Source organism: Balaenoptera musculus, chromosome 15, assembly GCF_009873245.2.
Source record: "Balaenoptera musculus isolate JJ_BM4_2016_0621 chromosome 15, mBalMus1.pri.v3, whole genome shotgun sequence".
Classification (NCBI taxonomy): Eukaryota; Metazoa; Chordata; class Mammalia; order Artiodactyla; family Balaenopteridae; genus Balaenoptera; species Balaenoptera musculus.
In genome coordinates this window covers 2707419-2722484 of record NC_045799.1, presented here as the reverse complement: position 1 = coordinate 2722484, position 15066 = coordinate 2707419, and the positions used below count along the sequence as shown (strand labels likewise).

Sequence of the window (15066 nt, the reverse complement as noted above, 5' to 3'; positions counted from 1 at the left end):
CTAAATGATAAGTTTCTAGCAATCTATACCCAGATACACTATTATTTGAGAATGAAGGTAGATAAAGAACTTCTCAGTCATACAGAAACTACAAGTTTTACATTTGCAGATCCCCACTGAAGGAATGATTGAGGGATTAGATCCTTCAGCATAATCTCCGTATTGCTGTGGTTACAAATTACCTCTGACATCTCAACGCATTAAAAAATGTTTCTTTTCCTTGCTCTGATTGCACTGGTGAGTATAAAGCCAATAATATTCATTTTTCTGCTCGCGTGACACCTACCGCAGCTGGGGCTGTGCTCACAATTCACAGAAGGGAAACTCAAAGGAGCAATTTCCAGATGTATACCCTCCGCCTTTTTACACTTGCACAAGGAGGCAGTGTATACATGGGCTTAGTGTTGCATTTTTCTGTAATGTAAAATAATGAGAGCGATTTTTAAAAATCATTAAGGGAATGTATACAAATTGTGGCCTACAATGGAATACTACAGAGCAGCTGTCAGCAAACTCCCTGTGGCCCAAAAAGCCTAAAATACCTACCTCCTATCCCTTTAACAGAAAGTTCGCCAACCTCTGCTTTAGAGCACTAAAGTGAATCGGTGTAAATACAACTTAAAAAATATCAAAATTGTAATGTGGCAAGGGAGAAAAAGCAAGGTTCAAAAGGATACATACAATCTGATACACTTTATTTTAGTTATGTATAAAACATAAAAAATAATACTAATACTATATGTCCTGGTACATACACATATAAAAAAATAGAAAAAGAAGTGTAAGGAGGAAAGTGTCTATAAATGTCAGAGCTCTGGTTACCTGTGGAGAGAGACGGAAAAGAAATGAGTGGGTGAAGGTGGGAATGTTAGTAACATACTTATCAACATTTCTTGTCCTCCCAAATCTAAATGTGAGCAGAGGTTAAAACTCTAGGTCTTGGTACATTTGAGCTACTCCACAATTTAGAATTTAAAAATTACAAAATAAAGCAGTAATTAAAGAGGAAGTGCCCCAATGGGAAAGCAGGCTAAGGATGGCAGTAGAATCATACAAATGTGGGAGAAAATTACATCCTGAATAATAATCAATGACAAATTAATTTTTAAGAGGAGCATCATTTTTCTGCACAAATGACTCTTCAAGATAATACATCTAAGTGTCAAGGACATGGGAATATGATGGCCACAGTATTCCGTGTGCTGCGTTGTATGTTGTAACAAACGTTTCTCTTTGGGACCCCCATTCCCCCACTACCACACATTCAGACTATAAACTCTTTGTGGGCAAGAGCCACATCTTTTTTCTATCTTTGTATCTCCAGCACCTGTCACTGTCTCTATGAAGATCAGCTATTTATCATACCTGTTTTGAAATAAAGGCAAGATTCTGTGTTCTCTGTGTTGCGCTTAAAATATTGATTTTGAAAAATGTCAGCTGTGCAGAAAAAAAATATGCCAACCATCTGGTGCTTTTCATCCCCAAAGTTTAGAACTCCGGTGAACTCTCAAAACAGGCAGACTTGAGTAGAAGAATAGAAATAAGGTCTTCATTTCCCAATATGGGAGCAAGTGTTAGGAGACATTTGAATGGCAAACAGGTCAATCAGCGTATAATTGCATCTGATAGACACTCTAGAAATCAGAAACATTCTTTACCTAGAGCTGAGTGCCACTTGAAAAGTTGACAGCCTTTCCTCCCTTTGAAAATATCAAAGACAATCAAAGCATCAACTTCCAACCTGATCCTTAAGATCGAACGCCCAGCGGATGACGTTGGAATGAAGACAGCAGCCTTGCCAGGAGAAAAACTACATTACAGACCAAAATGTAAGTCACAGAGGAAACAAATCCCACTGCATCTCAGCAGTACCGTTGGCTAGGCAACTGGCTGGTCCCACTTTGAGTGATCCTCAGCAATCCTGGGTTCATACAGGACAGCATCAGATGGGGTGGGTCGGTAGCCAGGACAGTCACCTCTCTGAGGCTTGAGGGGCATCAAAGAAACATTTCCACCTGCTTGTGCTTCCACTAAAACTCTCCTTTGGGTTAACTTTAAACTTTCCAACGAAATGCAAAGAGTAGCTGGGGGAGGTAATACTTGACTTCAGATCAAACATTCACGCCTCATTTGAATTAACATTAGCGGTTACTTGGCCCAGAGCAGAGTTGAGAATAAGTGGGACTGTCAAGAAAGAATTTTATATCTCTGGTTAGAACTTGTCATCACTTTTAAGGGCAGGTTTTGGAAGGCTCTTCTGTGGATAAATGCATATTGATTCCTGGAAACTAAGCTGTTGGACTTAGTCTTACAGTTTGGCTTTTCAATTGTTGTCTGGTAGGAAAATTTGCCATTTCCTTTTAGAAAACAATTTGCCAATGTATTTGTAATTGACTTTTATTTTGAGATAATTGTGGATCCACATACAGTTGTAAGAAATAACACAGAGAGATCCTGCATACCCTTTGTCTAGTTTTCCCTAATGGTAAGGAGGAGAAAAACATCTCTTTCTCTACCCATCTTGGGTTCATTGGCTGGGATCCTGCAAATTAGAATAATAAAAGACATAACAAAAGAAAACAAACAGAAGCTTATTAACCTGTGCATGGCGTGTACACAGGGGAGTAATCGGTGGTGAGTAACTCGAAAGGGTGGTTAGAAATTGGGCTTCTACAGAATCTTAACAAAAGAACAATACACTTGGTAAAGAAGTGGCAAGACAAAGGAAAAAGGAATTTGAGTTTCTAGGAGCAGAAAATTGTAGGAAGGTAAATATATAGAGGAACTAGTGGAAGAAAAGGTCTATATAGTAATGTTGGTCATGTACATCCCTCTGCTGCCATCTCTGGGCTAAGGGTCTAGAGTTGTCCCTGGTCATTGCCTCTGGCCTTCCTGGTGGAGGTGAGCATCTTTACAAATTTATGTCTTGCTTTTAGGCAAATAGAAAGAGGACAGACAGCTTTTATTGTATCTGCTTCTTCTCAGTTGCCTTAAGTTCAAAATAATCCTTATGCCAAAGTGTCATATTTTGGGTGCTATATTCTGTTACCCTTCAGTAACATCTTGCAAAACTATAGTAAAATCTCACCATCAGGGCTTCCCTGGTGGCGCAGTGGTTGAGAATCTGCCTGCTAGTGCAGGGGACGCGGGTTCGAGCCCTGGTCTGGGAAGATCCCACATGCCGCGGAGCAACTGGGCCCGTGAGCCACAACTACTGAGCCTGCGCGTCTGGAGCCTGTGCTCCGCAACAAGAGAGGCCGTGATAGTGAGAGGCCCGCGCACCGCGATGAAGAGTGGCCCCCGCTTGCCACAACTAGAGAAAGCCCTCGCACAGAAACAAAGACCCAACACAGCCAAAAATAAATAAATTAATTAAAAAAAAAATCTCACCATCAGAATGTAGGCATTGATACAGTCGATATACAAAACTTTTCCATCAGCACAGAATTCTCTCCTCTGTCCTTTCAAACCTTCTCCCCCACTCCCATCCCCAGAAACCACTAATCCCTTCTCCATTTCTAAATGCTATCATTTCAAGAACATTATATAAATGGAACTATGGAGTCTGTTATCTTTGGCATTGGCTTCTTTTCACTGTACATAATACCCTCAAGCTTCCTCTTAATTCTTGCGCACATCAGTATTCCATAATATGGATGGACCACTCATTCATTCACTGAAAGACATCTCAATTGTTTCCACTTTTTGGCTATTACACATAAAACTGTTATGAACATTCATGCACAGGATTTTGTATGAATATACATTTTCATTTTTCTGGGGAAAATGTCCAAGAGTGCAATTGATGGGGTGTGTGGTAGTTGCATGGTCAGTTTTCTAAGAAATTACCAAATATTTTCCAGAGTGGCTGTACCATTTTACATTCCCACAAATAATATTTGTGTGTCAATGTATTTTAAAGGATTGTAAAGCTTCATGCTCATTAGCCTAGGGAATCTATCCTCTGGTGACAACTCAAAATATGGAAAACCAAATAAAAAATTGATATAGGCTACTGTTTTGACTCTGGAAATGCATCGGGTAAGTTAGATGGTTATTTTGTATTTAAGCCTAGGAGAAAACCAAGTTAAAATTATATTTATGGAAAAGTATAATTGAGTGGAAAAACACATTGGCCTATGTTTCTCAGGCAACAATGCTTCTAATAAGCTATTTGTTTTGAACATATGGTCGTATCATTAGTACCACTGTGCCTACATGCTCTCCAGGGAGAAAAGTAAATGTGGAACATCGGGTGAGAAAACCTTAACCATAAAAGGTTAATTGACTGGTGAGAAGTAGGAAACTATTAAGGCCTGGAAAATTCCTTAGACTGGTAGACTGAAGTTACGGGTCACCAAGAGGCTGTGTGTCTGTCAGGGGAAGGGCAGCGGGAGTGGGTGGGAGGGGACCAAGGCAGGAGGATGGGAGGCGGTGGAGGGACCCTTACCCTCTGCATGATGGATGCGAGGACAGCCAGGGTTGAACGTTAGCACCCCCGTGTCCCTCAAGGTAAAAACTAAAGCAAAACAAAAACCCTTCTCAGAAATCACATTTTTCAAAAACTGTTTGAAATCATGAGGTGGTTTTTTTAATATATATAAGATAAAATAGTAACCTAACTAGCTAGCATCAAGGGGGAAAGAATTTAATAACATTTCCTATATCTTTAGGGTCTTTGGAGTGTGTTGCTGGGAAACATTCCAGAAACCCAATATACAAAGAGATCAGAAGCAGTGAACTCCTGGGTCTTGTGTGATGGATCTGGGAGCCGTATCGCAGAAATGTCAAGCCAATCAAATCTTAACACAGAATTCAGTCCACTGTTAACAAATCACAGATATGAAATGATGCCTCTGTTAAATCCATTTCCCATGGAAACAGCACCTCCAGCGGAGTCTGGTGTTCACCAGGGGCTGCTGTTTCGGATGCTGGTGGAGGGAGTTGGGTGGAGTCCTCTAGAGATCCCTGGGGCGTGTGTCCCCAGAACCTGTAGGACACCTGGAACGCTGTGGCCGTGTTACGGGGAGGGATGGAGACACAAAAGCAATTAAGCCCGTGGAAACCATTCCAGAAACCATGAGAATCTGTTAAAATCTTCCCTCCCTAGGTGGAGAAGGGAAAGCTACAAGCTCGTATTTTGGAATTACATAGACCTGGAAGGAAATCTCGTTTCTGCTACAGACTGCACTGCGGGGTCGTGGGAGGTCACGAGTCACATCACCTGAGGAGCTTTCATTTGCTCACCTGGAAACGAGGACACTCATACCTGCTCATGGGGCCATCCTGCGGACCAGGTAAAATTAAAAATGTGAACCATGTCGACTGAGGCGTGTCTTAACGACATTTGTTGCTGCATCGGTGGTGTTGATGTGCTGGCTGCATTCCTCTTGTTGCTGGGATTTGTATGTCGTTGGTGGACTTACAATCACATTTTCTTTAGGATTAATTTATTGGCTCAACGGGTGTTTGTTGAAAGCCCACTGGGCACCAGGCAGCTGTGGACACAGCACCCAGGTGCAAGGAGGCCAGGTTCTCAGGGAGCTTACATTCTGGGAGAGGGGAAGAAACGGTAAACAATGAATCACGCAGCCCAGGCACGATAGATGCTAAAAAGAAAAATAAAGTGGGACCAAGAGATAGAGCGTGAATGTGTGGGTGGAGAGGATGCCATGCTCAAGGTTGGTCAGGAAACGCCTCTGTGACAAGGTGGTGTTTAAACAGAGACCTGGAACCAGCGAGGTTTCGAGGGGAATAGTCGTGACCGTGATGTGATGGCCAAGCACACTTTACTGAATTACTTCCTGGTGTGAGTTCTTGATGATTCCTTTTGATGCGGTGGTACCCAAGACTGATCTGGAAAGAGTTTCTGTTATATTTCGGGAGTGCTACGTGGTCTCTTTGTTTGTTTAGTGGGCATCAGACTGTCTGTCCAGGACGTTTGGGCCTGGCTTCTCCACAGGGATCACTCATGTGCCCGGGTATCTCGGGCCTCTCTGCCCACGTTGGCTCACACGCGAGCTCCACGCTACCACGGTTCCTTGTCTTCCCGCCCGTCTGTCTCCGCCAAGCGGCCTGCAGGCTGCGGGAGTGGGGGACTTGGCCATCTTTTTTTCTCCAGTGTCTAACGTAGCATTTATTTCAGAGCAGAACCTTTTTCAGCCAAAGTCAGGAGAATCACTGAGGAAAAAGGAAAACTAAATGAGTTTGACTTTAAAAATGCATATACTGAATTTTTATGCAGCACATCAGCAGTAACAGAGTTTTTTCTAAGATTCTTGATCTAGGTAAGACAGAAATCCACCCTAACTAGTTCAGGAAAAAGGAAGGAAGGAAGGTGGTCTAAAGATCGGAAAGAGCCTCCAGCCAGGCCCCACCGACGGTCTTAGAGGAATGCTGGGAAGTTTGCCTCCACCCCTGCCCTCTCCCCACAGCCCCAGGTCGCTCCTCCCTGCTTCCTTCATGAATTCTCCCTCTGCCATAACGTCCTGCATGTGTGTGGCGTTGCCTGGCCAGGGCAGTGGCCCGAGCCGGGAAGCTCTGTGACCAGCCTCTTCAAGCCTCTTTGCTCTCACCGTCCCAGTTTTCCATCCGGGAGGCAGACTTTGGCTGGTGCAGGGTCTGGGGGCTGCCCTGGGCCACTCAGCTGCGGGCTTGGGATGGAGTCTGCAGCCCCAGATTTGCCCTTGTTCGCGTCGGGTGGTTTTTTCATGTGCTTCTTCTACTAGTAAGCTCCATGCTGGTAGGGGCTGATGCTTAAAGCAGAGATACCCACCGTGCCTCTCAAAGGATCTAGGGTAGAGTAATGGCTCCATCTACATTTGTCAAGTGTTCATTTAATGTTGAATCGGGGAGAAAGGCAATGATTAGCACGTCTTCCATAACCATGCACTCTTCTGAGAAATTTAAAGTATGCTTTTGTTTACTTAACAACGGCCCATTCTGCACCTAACTACCTCTACACTGGCATGATCCTTCTTTCCCCTCCGGATTTCTGCAAGATAACTAACCCAATCAGGAACCTCCACTTCCTAAACGGAGGAATATTACATTTAGGACTAAAAGGTAATAACTTTCTAAACATTCTAGGTGAAGGACAGCATTTGTGACTTCCACATCCTGAGGTGTAGCACATTGTGTGTGTGTCCGTTCACTGAGCCTACTTTTCTTATCTATTCAATGGAGGTATTACTACTAATAATAATAATAGTAATAATAGGAGGATATACTTCATATGGCTCTTGTGAGGATTAGAGGAAGTATGTGAACAGAGTGACCAGCATGGTACCTAGAAAAACATTCAGCCCTGAATATGCAGGTGCTACAAGTTTTATCAACACTGTCAGCGTCGGCGTCATTGTTACCATCCTTATGAACTTCACCATCAGCATCATCGTCATCATTGCCGTGAACTTCACCGTCCCCACCAGCGTCAGCATCATTGTCGTCATCGTCATGAACTTCACCATCACCACCAGCATCAGCATCATCGTCATGAACTTCACCATCACCACCAGCATCAGCATCATCGTCATGAACTTCACCAGCAGCGTCACCAGCAGCAGCAGCAGCCATGATACCAGCATGACCATCATCCCCATCGTCACTCTCACCTGGTGGGTCATGACGATGGACAAGTGTAGGGCCATCATTTGTGGTTTTCTGATGCAGACAAAAGGACTCAACAAGCTCTATTTCTATTTTTTGAGAGGCAATATGAGGAAAGAACAAGCAGAACACAAATCATTTGGAAAAAAGTTTGATTTATGCCTGCAGTGACATACAGTCACTTTTCAACTCTGTTCATTAGCTTGTGGAATCTCTTGAACCCTCAGCTCTTAAGACACGGTTCTGAACCCGGTGAAGGCTTCAGCTCAGCTTGGAAATGAAATGTGAAGCATGATAAAGATGAAAGACAGTTTGCAAGACGCCTGAGCATGGAAATTGTCTGCAATTTAGCCATTCTTCATTCTGTGTGATTGGAAGCACTGGCCCACTTACAAATGACAATCGAATAAAGAGCTTTAAACAAGCATTTTTTAGAATGTTAATTTACTGGGGGAGGAAAAAAATTGTTGTATCCTGCCAAATGACTGCAGCACCTATAAAATGGTAAGGTCATTTTTTTTTGCAGAAATGTCACAGTGAGATTTTTAAAATAGATTCCTGGTGCAGTTTTAATAATGTCGAGGTTAAAGATAAGGGGGAAAAGTACTTAACAATGAAAGGGAAGCAAAAATATTGATGTTTAAAGTGGATTTTAGGAGTAGCCTTTTAGTATGTCGGTGTAAAATATTACCTTATGTCCTGCGAATATTTTTATAATTGTTTTATTCGTAATTAATAGCCATCAGCTGCACAGCTCCAGGCTGTTGATCCCTGCTCTGACTCTCCTGTGGAATATCATAAAATCAGTCCCTGGAGAGTCTGGAAGGAGGGAAAGGAAATGGGGAGTGTATGAGGCCTTGCAAAGTACTCAGAATTAAAATCTGAGTCAGGTCTGCAGTGGACATTTCTTGGAGTGTCTATACAAACTCTCTCTTGAACTGACACCCATGATTCAAAGCCTCCAGTGGTCAGGATTGTACTAAGTAACCCAGACCCATCCATTCCTTTGTGCCTAGAATTTGTGCTGGGAAAAGAGCCAGAGAGATGGGCATAGAACATATTATTAGTACAGTGCCCGATATTTACTCCCCAGTGGAGGTCTCCAGTTGTTCAGTGTTACTTGGATTCCATAGGTATCTCGGTAACTGTCTGACAAATGACCCCTACCTAAAGAAAACGTATTAATTAGATGGCTTATCATAATGAAAACAATCAACAGAGAGGTTTAATTCTCTTACTGAAGATGTATGGAAGGAGGGGGCCCCAGGGTTAGTTGAGGAACTTCCTGCAGTCTCTCTAATTCTCTTGGCCTTCACTTCAGTGTCACAGAATGGCTGCTGAAGCTCCAAAATCACATCTAGAGTTTAGCCAAGAAGGCAGGAGAAATGTTTTCTCCCTGCCTCCTGCCTCTCCTAGACGTGCCCAGCAGCTTTCCTCTGTGGCCAGCTCTGAATCCTCCAGCGATCTCTAGGTGCACAGAAGGCTGGGGAAGCTTTTTTTTTTTTTGATCTCCCTAACAGAAGGTGTGCAAGAAGGGGGTTGAGAGCGGCTGTTGGGTTAGCGGTGACAGTGTGGGCCCCTCTGCCTTGAGTGGCTTTGTGTTAGCAACTAAAGAGCCCGAATATGACGCTGTGAGCTAAGGGATGAGGAGGCCTTCAGACTCTAGGCTCACATCCCACTATTTGCTCTACCTAAGCCTACAGGAAGGAGGGATGTGGGGTCCAGCCTCAACCCCACCTTCCCTCTCAGACCATGTGGGCAGCTCCACGTGCTGAGTAAGATCCCATACAACCGTGCTCAGCCACCCAGGACACGGGATCTTTACTTCAGTTCCCTGTTTGGAACCATTATTCCATCCTGCCTCCCCCTCTGTCTCCGCAGAGGTCCTGGCTATCGTGAATCGGACTATCACATCCATTCATGGTTTTTAAATATATTTTCCATAAACATAAGTGTTCATAACAATATATAGCATCACATTTTATATGATTTTATAATATTATACAGATGCTGTCATACTGCTTATTTGATCGGGCAGCTTTCTCTTTTTTTCACTCAACGTTAAATTTCTGAGATTTATCCATGTTGGCATATGTAGCTCCAGTTCATATTAGCTACTATGTTCTCTTCTATTGTGTGAATAAATCATTATTTATTTATCTCCCTGCTCATGGACTATTAAATTGTTTCCACTTTATCATCATTATAAGCAATGCCTGAAGGTACATATGTCTTCTTGAGTTTAGGAACAAGCACTGTTCTAGCTGTATGCCTAGGAGTGGAATTTATGGAATAAATACATTGAGGTATGAGCATCTTTTACCAGATTTCACCAGGCTGTTCTCCACCTCCAGCCACACCCCCACCAGCCATGGCCAGAGGTTCTACTTCTGATGGATGAGTGAGAAAGGGCATCTCTGTGGTTTTAATTTGCACTTTCTTAGTTACTAGTGAGTCTGAGCTTCGTGTTCCATGTCTACTGCTCATCTGAGTTTCCTCTTCTGTAAATCATCTGTTTTCCCTCAGTGGTTTGTTTTGTTCTTATGATTCTGTAGGACCTTGCTCCACATACCCGAGTATTCCTCTCCCATCAGTTATGCGCGCTGTCAGCGCATAACCCCAGAGTGTGGCTGTCTTTGTTTTGTTTAAGGTATCTTGTATTTTACAGATACTTTAAATTTAAATGTGGTATCACTTGTTTTGAGTGTGGTCTGTGCCTTTTTAGTCCAAATCAAGAAATTTGTCTCCATTCAAAATTATAAAATAGTCTGTTATAACTTACCTTACGGGGTTTGTTTTGCTTTGTTTGAAATGGTTTCAGGGACTTCCCTGGTGGCGCAGTGGTTAAGAATCCGCCTGCCAATGCAGGGGACACGGGTTCAAGCCCTGTTCTGGGAAGATCCCACATGCCACAGAGCAACTAAGCCCATGCACCACAACTACTGAGCCTGCACTCTAGAGCCCACGAGCCACAACTACTGAAGCCCATGCACCTAGAGCCCGTGCTCCACAACAAGAGAAGCCACCGCAATGAGAAGCCCGCGCACCGCAACAAAGAGTAGCCCCCGCTCGCCTCAACTAGAGAAAGCCCGCGCGCAGCAACGAAGACCCAACACAGCCAAAAATAAATAAATAAATAAAATAAATTTAAAAAAAAAGAAATGGTTTCACTTTTTCATATTTAAGTTTACAGTCAACTTTGAATTTACGTTTGGGTATGATGAAAGTAAGGATATAATGGTCCACATTTCAACCAGGTAGGCGAAGATGCTGGCGCCATTTGTAGAATGCCCATCCCTTCTCTCTGACTTATAGGGCACCCCGTCTCATTCCAGGGCCCCATATGCCTGGGTTCTTTCTGGGCTCCCTGTTTTGTTCCAGTGGCCAGTTTGTTTGACCCTGAACTAATCCTTCATGGGTTTTTATTTTTACATAATAAATAATAAGCAGGGAATTTTTCCTTGACATTGACTGTAATCATTTCAAAACAGTCTGATATTTGCTTGTGGTTTTATCATGTTAAGGATATTCCCTTTTATTCCTAATTTGCTTGCTTTTTAAAAAATCATCTTTGGATGTTGAATTATATTACCTAATTTTGTGTATCTATTGATATGACTGTTCTTTAGAAATGTGTTAGTAAGTTGAATTATATTCACAGGTTTCTTTATATTAAATGGTAAATGAACACCTGTCTTATGATTTAACAGTGTGTACAAGTGTGTGCATAAGTGTGTGTGTCCATGCACATACATACGGGCATTCAGTTTGCTGACATTTGATCTAGGATTCTGTATCTGTGCTCAAAAGTAAGAGAACATATTTGTTGTCAATGCTATAAATAATTCCATCCTTTCCTTTTGATTCTTTTGTGTTAGGAAGTTGATTGTGGGGTGGGGATGATTGATCCAATCTGAAAATTTCTGTCTTTTCAAAGAGGTTATGATGTTTCAGTAGGCATACAGTGAGGTTTCCTGGGACTTATTCCTACTCTTATTTTGGCTGTTGGTTTTCCTTTACCAGGCACGACCAGCACCAGGTTTGTGGGGGAACTGGGGTCCATCGCTCCGGGTGGTGCCCACCGCAGCCCTAGTGGGCGGGCTCACCTTTACGCAGGATCGAGTCTGTGGCCCTTACACAGGGCCGCTTCTGCTAAGAATGTTTACGTGTGTTTCTGCAAATGTCCGTCCAACACTAGAACTGACCAGCAGCTTAAAGGGAGGCAGGTGTCCGCTCGAAGCTCAAGATGAAATTTACACCCTCCAAGCCGAGCAGATGGTGAATACATTGCAGACTCAGATTTTCAGGCAGGGTCTTCAAACGTGTACAAAGGAAAAAAATAAACCACCAACGAAGCCTATTAAAATATCCTTAGAAAGCACAGCTAAAGTCAAGTCAAAAGATCTAAAAGAAAAGATGGTCGCTCTCAGCAACTCTTGTCTCAATACCAGATAGCCTTCCAGTGATCGTAAAAGTTCTTAGTGATTCCTTAGCCTTGATCATTTGGTAGCAGGAGGCTTATTGTGGCAATATTTTGCAAACAGTGTGTTAATTTTATTTAAAGTCCAATCCCAGGAGATACATAAGAGACACAGTGAAGTTAGGTATGCAGAAAGAAGCTCAGAGTCTGGACAGTTGAATAAAAGATGTGCTCTAAAATAATAACTCTGATTTGTCTAAAGTTATTTGTAAAATGGTTCTAAGGATAAAAACGACTTGGAATAGTTGGAAAACATTCCAAGCTAACATCTTTTAGGCCAGCATTATTCATTTTTATGTGCATTTTGGCAGGATCTTTTTTTAAAAAATATTATTCCATTACTGTATTATCACAACCTGTGACTACAGGCCAACTGAGAAAGTGATCAAAGGGGAATTAAGACATTTCCAGGAAAAATGAAATCTCATTGAAATCTTAGCGTTATCACCTAACTCTACCAGCGTGTACTCTGATGAGATAAGAATGCTGATCTTGTCTTGGGACTTACACATGGTTGAATGATGGCCCCCAAAAGATATATCCACAGTGTAACCCCTGGGACCGGTGAGTATTGCCTTATTTGGAAAAGGGGTCTTTGCAGAAGTAATTCAGTTAATGCTGTCGAGGTGAGATCATCCTGGATTATCCCGAGTGGGCCCGCAATCCAGTGATAAATGTCCTTAGAGAAGACAAAAGAGGAGAAGACGTGGACACAGGGGAGAAGAAGAGGAGGAGGAGGCCACGTGAAGACAGAGGCAGAGACTGGAGTGATATGGCCACAGACCAAGGACACCCGGACCCCCTAGCAGCTGGGAGTGGTAAGGAGGGATTCTTCTCTAGATCCTTCAGAAGGAGCACAGACCTGCTGATAGCTGCCCTTCGGACCGCTGCCCTCCAGAACAGTGAGAGAGTGCGTTCCTCGTTCTGTTGTTTGAAGACACCAGGTTTTGGTTATTTGTTATGGCAGCCATAGGGCACTAATCCAGCTCCCGCCTTGTTCCATGTTGTTACCCACGGGTGATCCGAAGCCAGGAAGAGCAGTGAGGACCTCCATTGATACATCGTGAGCAAAAGAAAAACCTCCTGAAGACTACAGTCTGAATTGCTGGATGGCTTTAACAAGGAGACTTAGTAATGTAGATGTAGAATTATAAAAGCCAGCATGGCAAAACCACATATGCACAGGACAAGCAACCGTGAAAACCTTTGAGGGTAACCTTGAAGCAAAGGTGATGCAAATTTGTGAAAGGGTCCACACGAAGGCCAACATGACCCTGAGGGACTTTGATATGAGGCCGGCTTCTAGAACCAGGGACACCTGCCCAGCACTGACCCCACGTGCAGTGCCCCCCGCCCAGTCCTCATGGCCACTCTTCAAGGTGGACACATGGACGTGGGCAGAAAAGGTGCCAGGATGGAAAAATGGCTTAAATCCCACTAAAACAGGATGTTAGCAGATATGAGCAATTCCTTCCAAGATCCACAAGCCACACAACGTGTTCATCTCGCCTGGGGGCTTCCAGAGGGAGGTTCTGAAACCTGCGACCCACACCAAGCGGGTGTCAGGTCAAGGTGCGGGTGCCACCACCTGTCTAAATGCTGGGCGTCCTGGTGGAGCCAGAGGCTTCTTCCCGCTGCTGGTGTTTCAGAAGTGGGTAGAACACCACTCTGCCGGAGGCTGAGTGCTACCCCAGGATCTGAATGACTCTGAGGGAGGAAAGTGTAAATTTCCACAGGAAAGGAGAGGGTGTGGGGGGGAGGGGCACGGAATGGGGAGGGGCCTTAGCATCGGACCCCCCTGGGCTCCTGAAAACAGAACCCCATTTCCTCACTCTCATCAACAACGAAGCACTTGGATACTCACTTCATGTTTGTTAAACTGAACTCTTTTAGTAGTTTAATGTTAGTTTTCCAACCCGATTATCCTGTAAGGATGCCAGTAAGAAACTGATATTTTTAGCACCCAGGGAGTAGAAATGTCAAAGCTTCAATTGGGAAATTTTGTGTAATTGGCATGATTCAGGGGAGGAGTTTTAAAACTCGTTTGACCAGTATTTTACTTGGAATATAGCGTTTGAATGGATACTATTCATTCACGGATCAACAAACGCGTAATAAGTGCTCACTGCATACCAGGCACAGCGCGGCAAACTCCACTCGTGTGCCGGGGCGGGGGTCGGGGGATGGTTATCTAAGCGATTTCTAGCTGTTAACTCACTTAATACCCGTAACAAGCCTAGGAGGTAGATCCTTGTTTCCATTTTGCAAGTGAGAAAACTGAAACCTTGAAATAATGAAATAATTGGGCATAATTAGAATTTATTTGAAATACTGAAATAATTTGAAATAAAATGAAACACTGCAAGTTGGAATAATTTCCTCCAAGTATGTGGCGGTGGCGGTGGTGGTGCCGGGTGTGGACCAGTCCAAGCAGTCTGGCTGCAGCCAGATCCTGGGCTCCTAACCAGGTCTCCACACTCCTGGGTATGTGATGGTGAACTACAGTGTCACCAAGCCCATCCTTGTGTCACTAACAGCCCCAGGGGGAGTGAGACTTTACCAAAAATGCAGAAGTAAATATTCAATCACAGTTGCAATTAGCCCTAGAGAGTGAGGTTCAAAGTGCTCTGAGGTGCACAAAGAGGAATTTTCTACAGTCAAGTCTGCATAGGCTTCCGAGAAGAACGTGACACTTAAGCTGATACCCAAGGGATAACTGTAAACTTGGTTAAGAGGGTGGTCGGGGGGTGTTTCAGGCTGACTGGAGCCACATGCACAAACATTAATCTAGGTTTTGTACAAGATCCAGGCGTGTCCTCAGTGGATTCATGTTGCAGATCCGTTGGCTTCCATGTGATCCCTGAAGCACCAGCACCTCCTGGAGGCTTGTTAGAAAGGCGAGGTCCTGGGTTCCACCCCACAGCTACTGAGGGGGGAATTCTGGACGTGGGCCCAGCACACTGTTCTCAGAAGCCCTC

The 15066-nt window shown here is 43.7% G+C and overlaps 1 protein-coding gene across 2 annotated transcripts in view; it reads left to right on the top strand.

Annotated features, from left to right (window-relative positions):
* The window catches only part of LOC118881846, a 50105-nt gene extending 42162 nt beyond the window's left edge, over positions 1–7943 (top strand). For both annotated transcript variants that reach the window (XM_036827128.1, XM_036827129.1), the window contains exons 2-3: positions 5111–5297; positions 7319–7943. In XM_036827128.1, the coding sequence (XP_036683023.1) occupies positions 5111–5297; positions 7319–7779 (648 nt within the window). In that variant the 3' untranslated portion in view covers positions 7780–7943. The remainder of the gene's footprint in view (positions 1–5110; positions 5298–7318) is intronic.
* The last annotated feature ends 7123 nt before the right edge of the window (positions 7944–15066 follow it).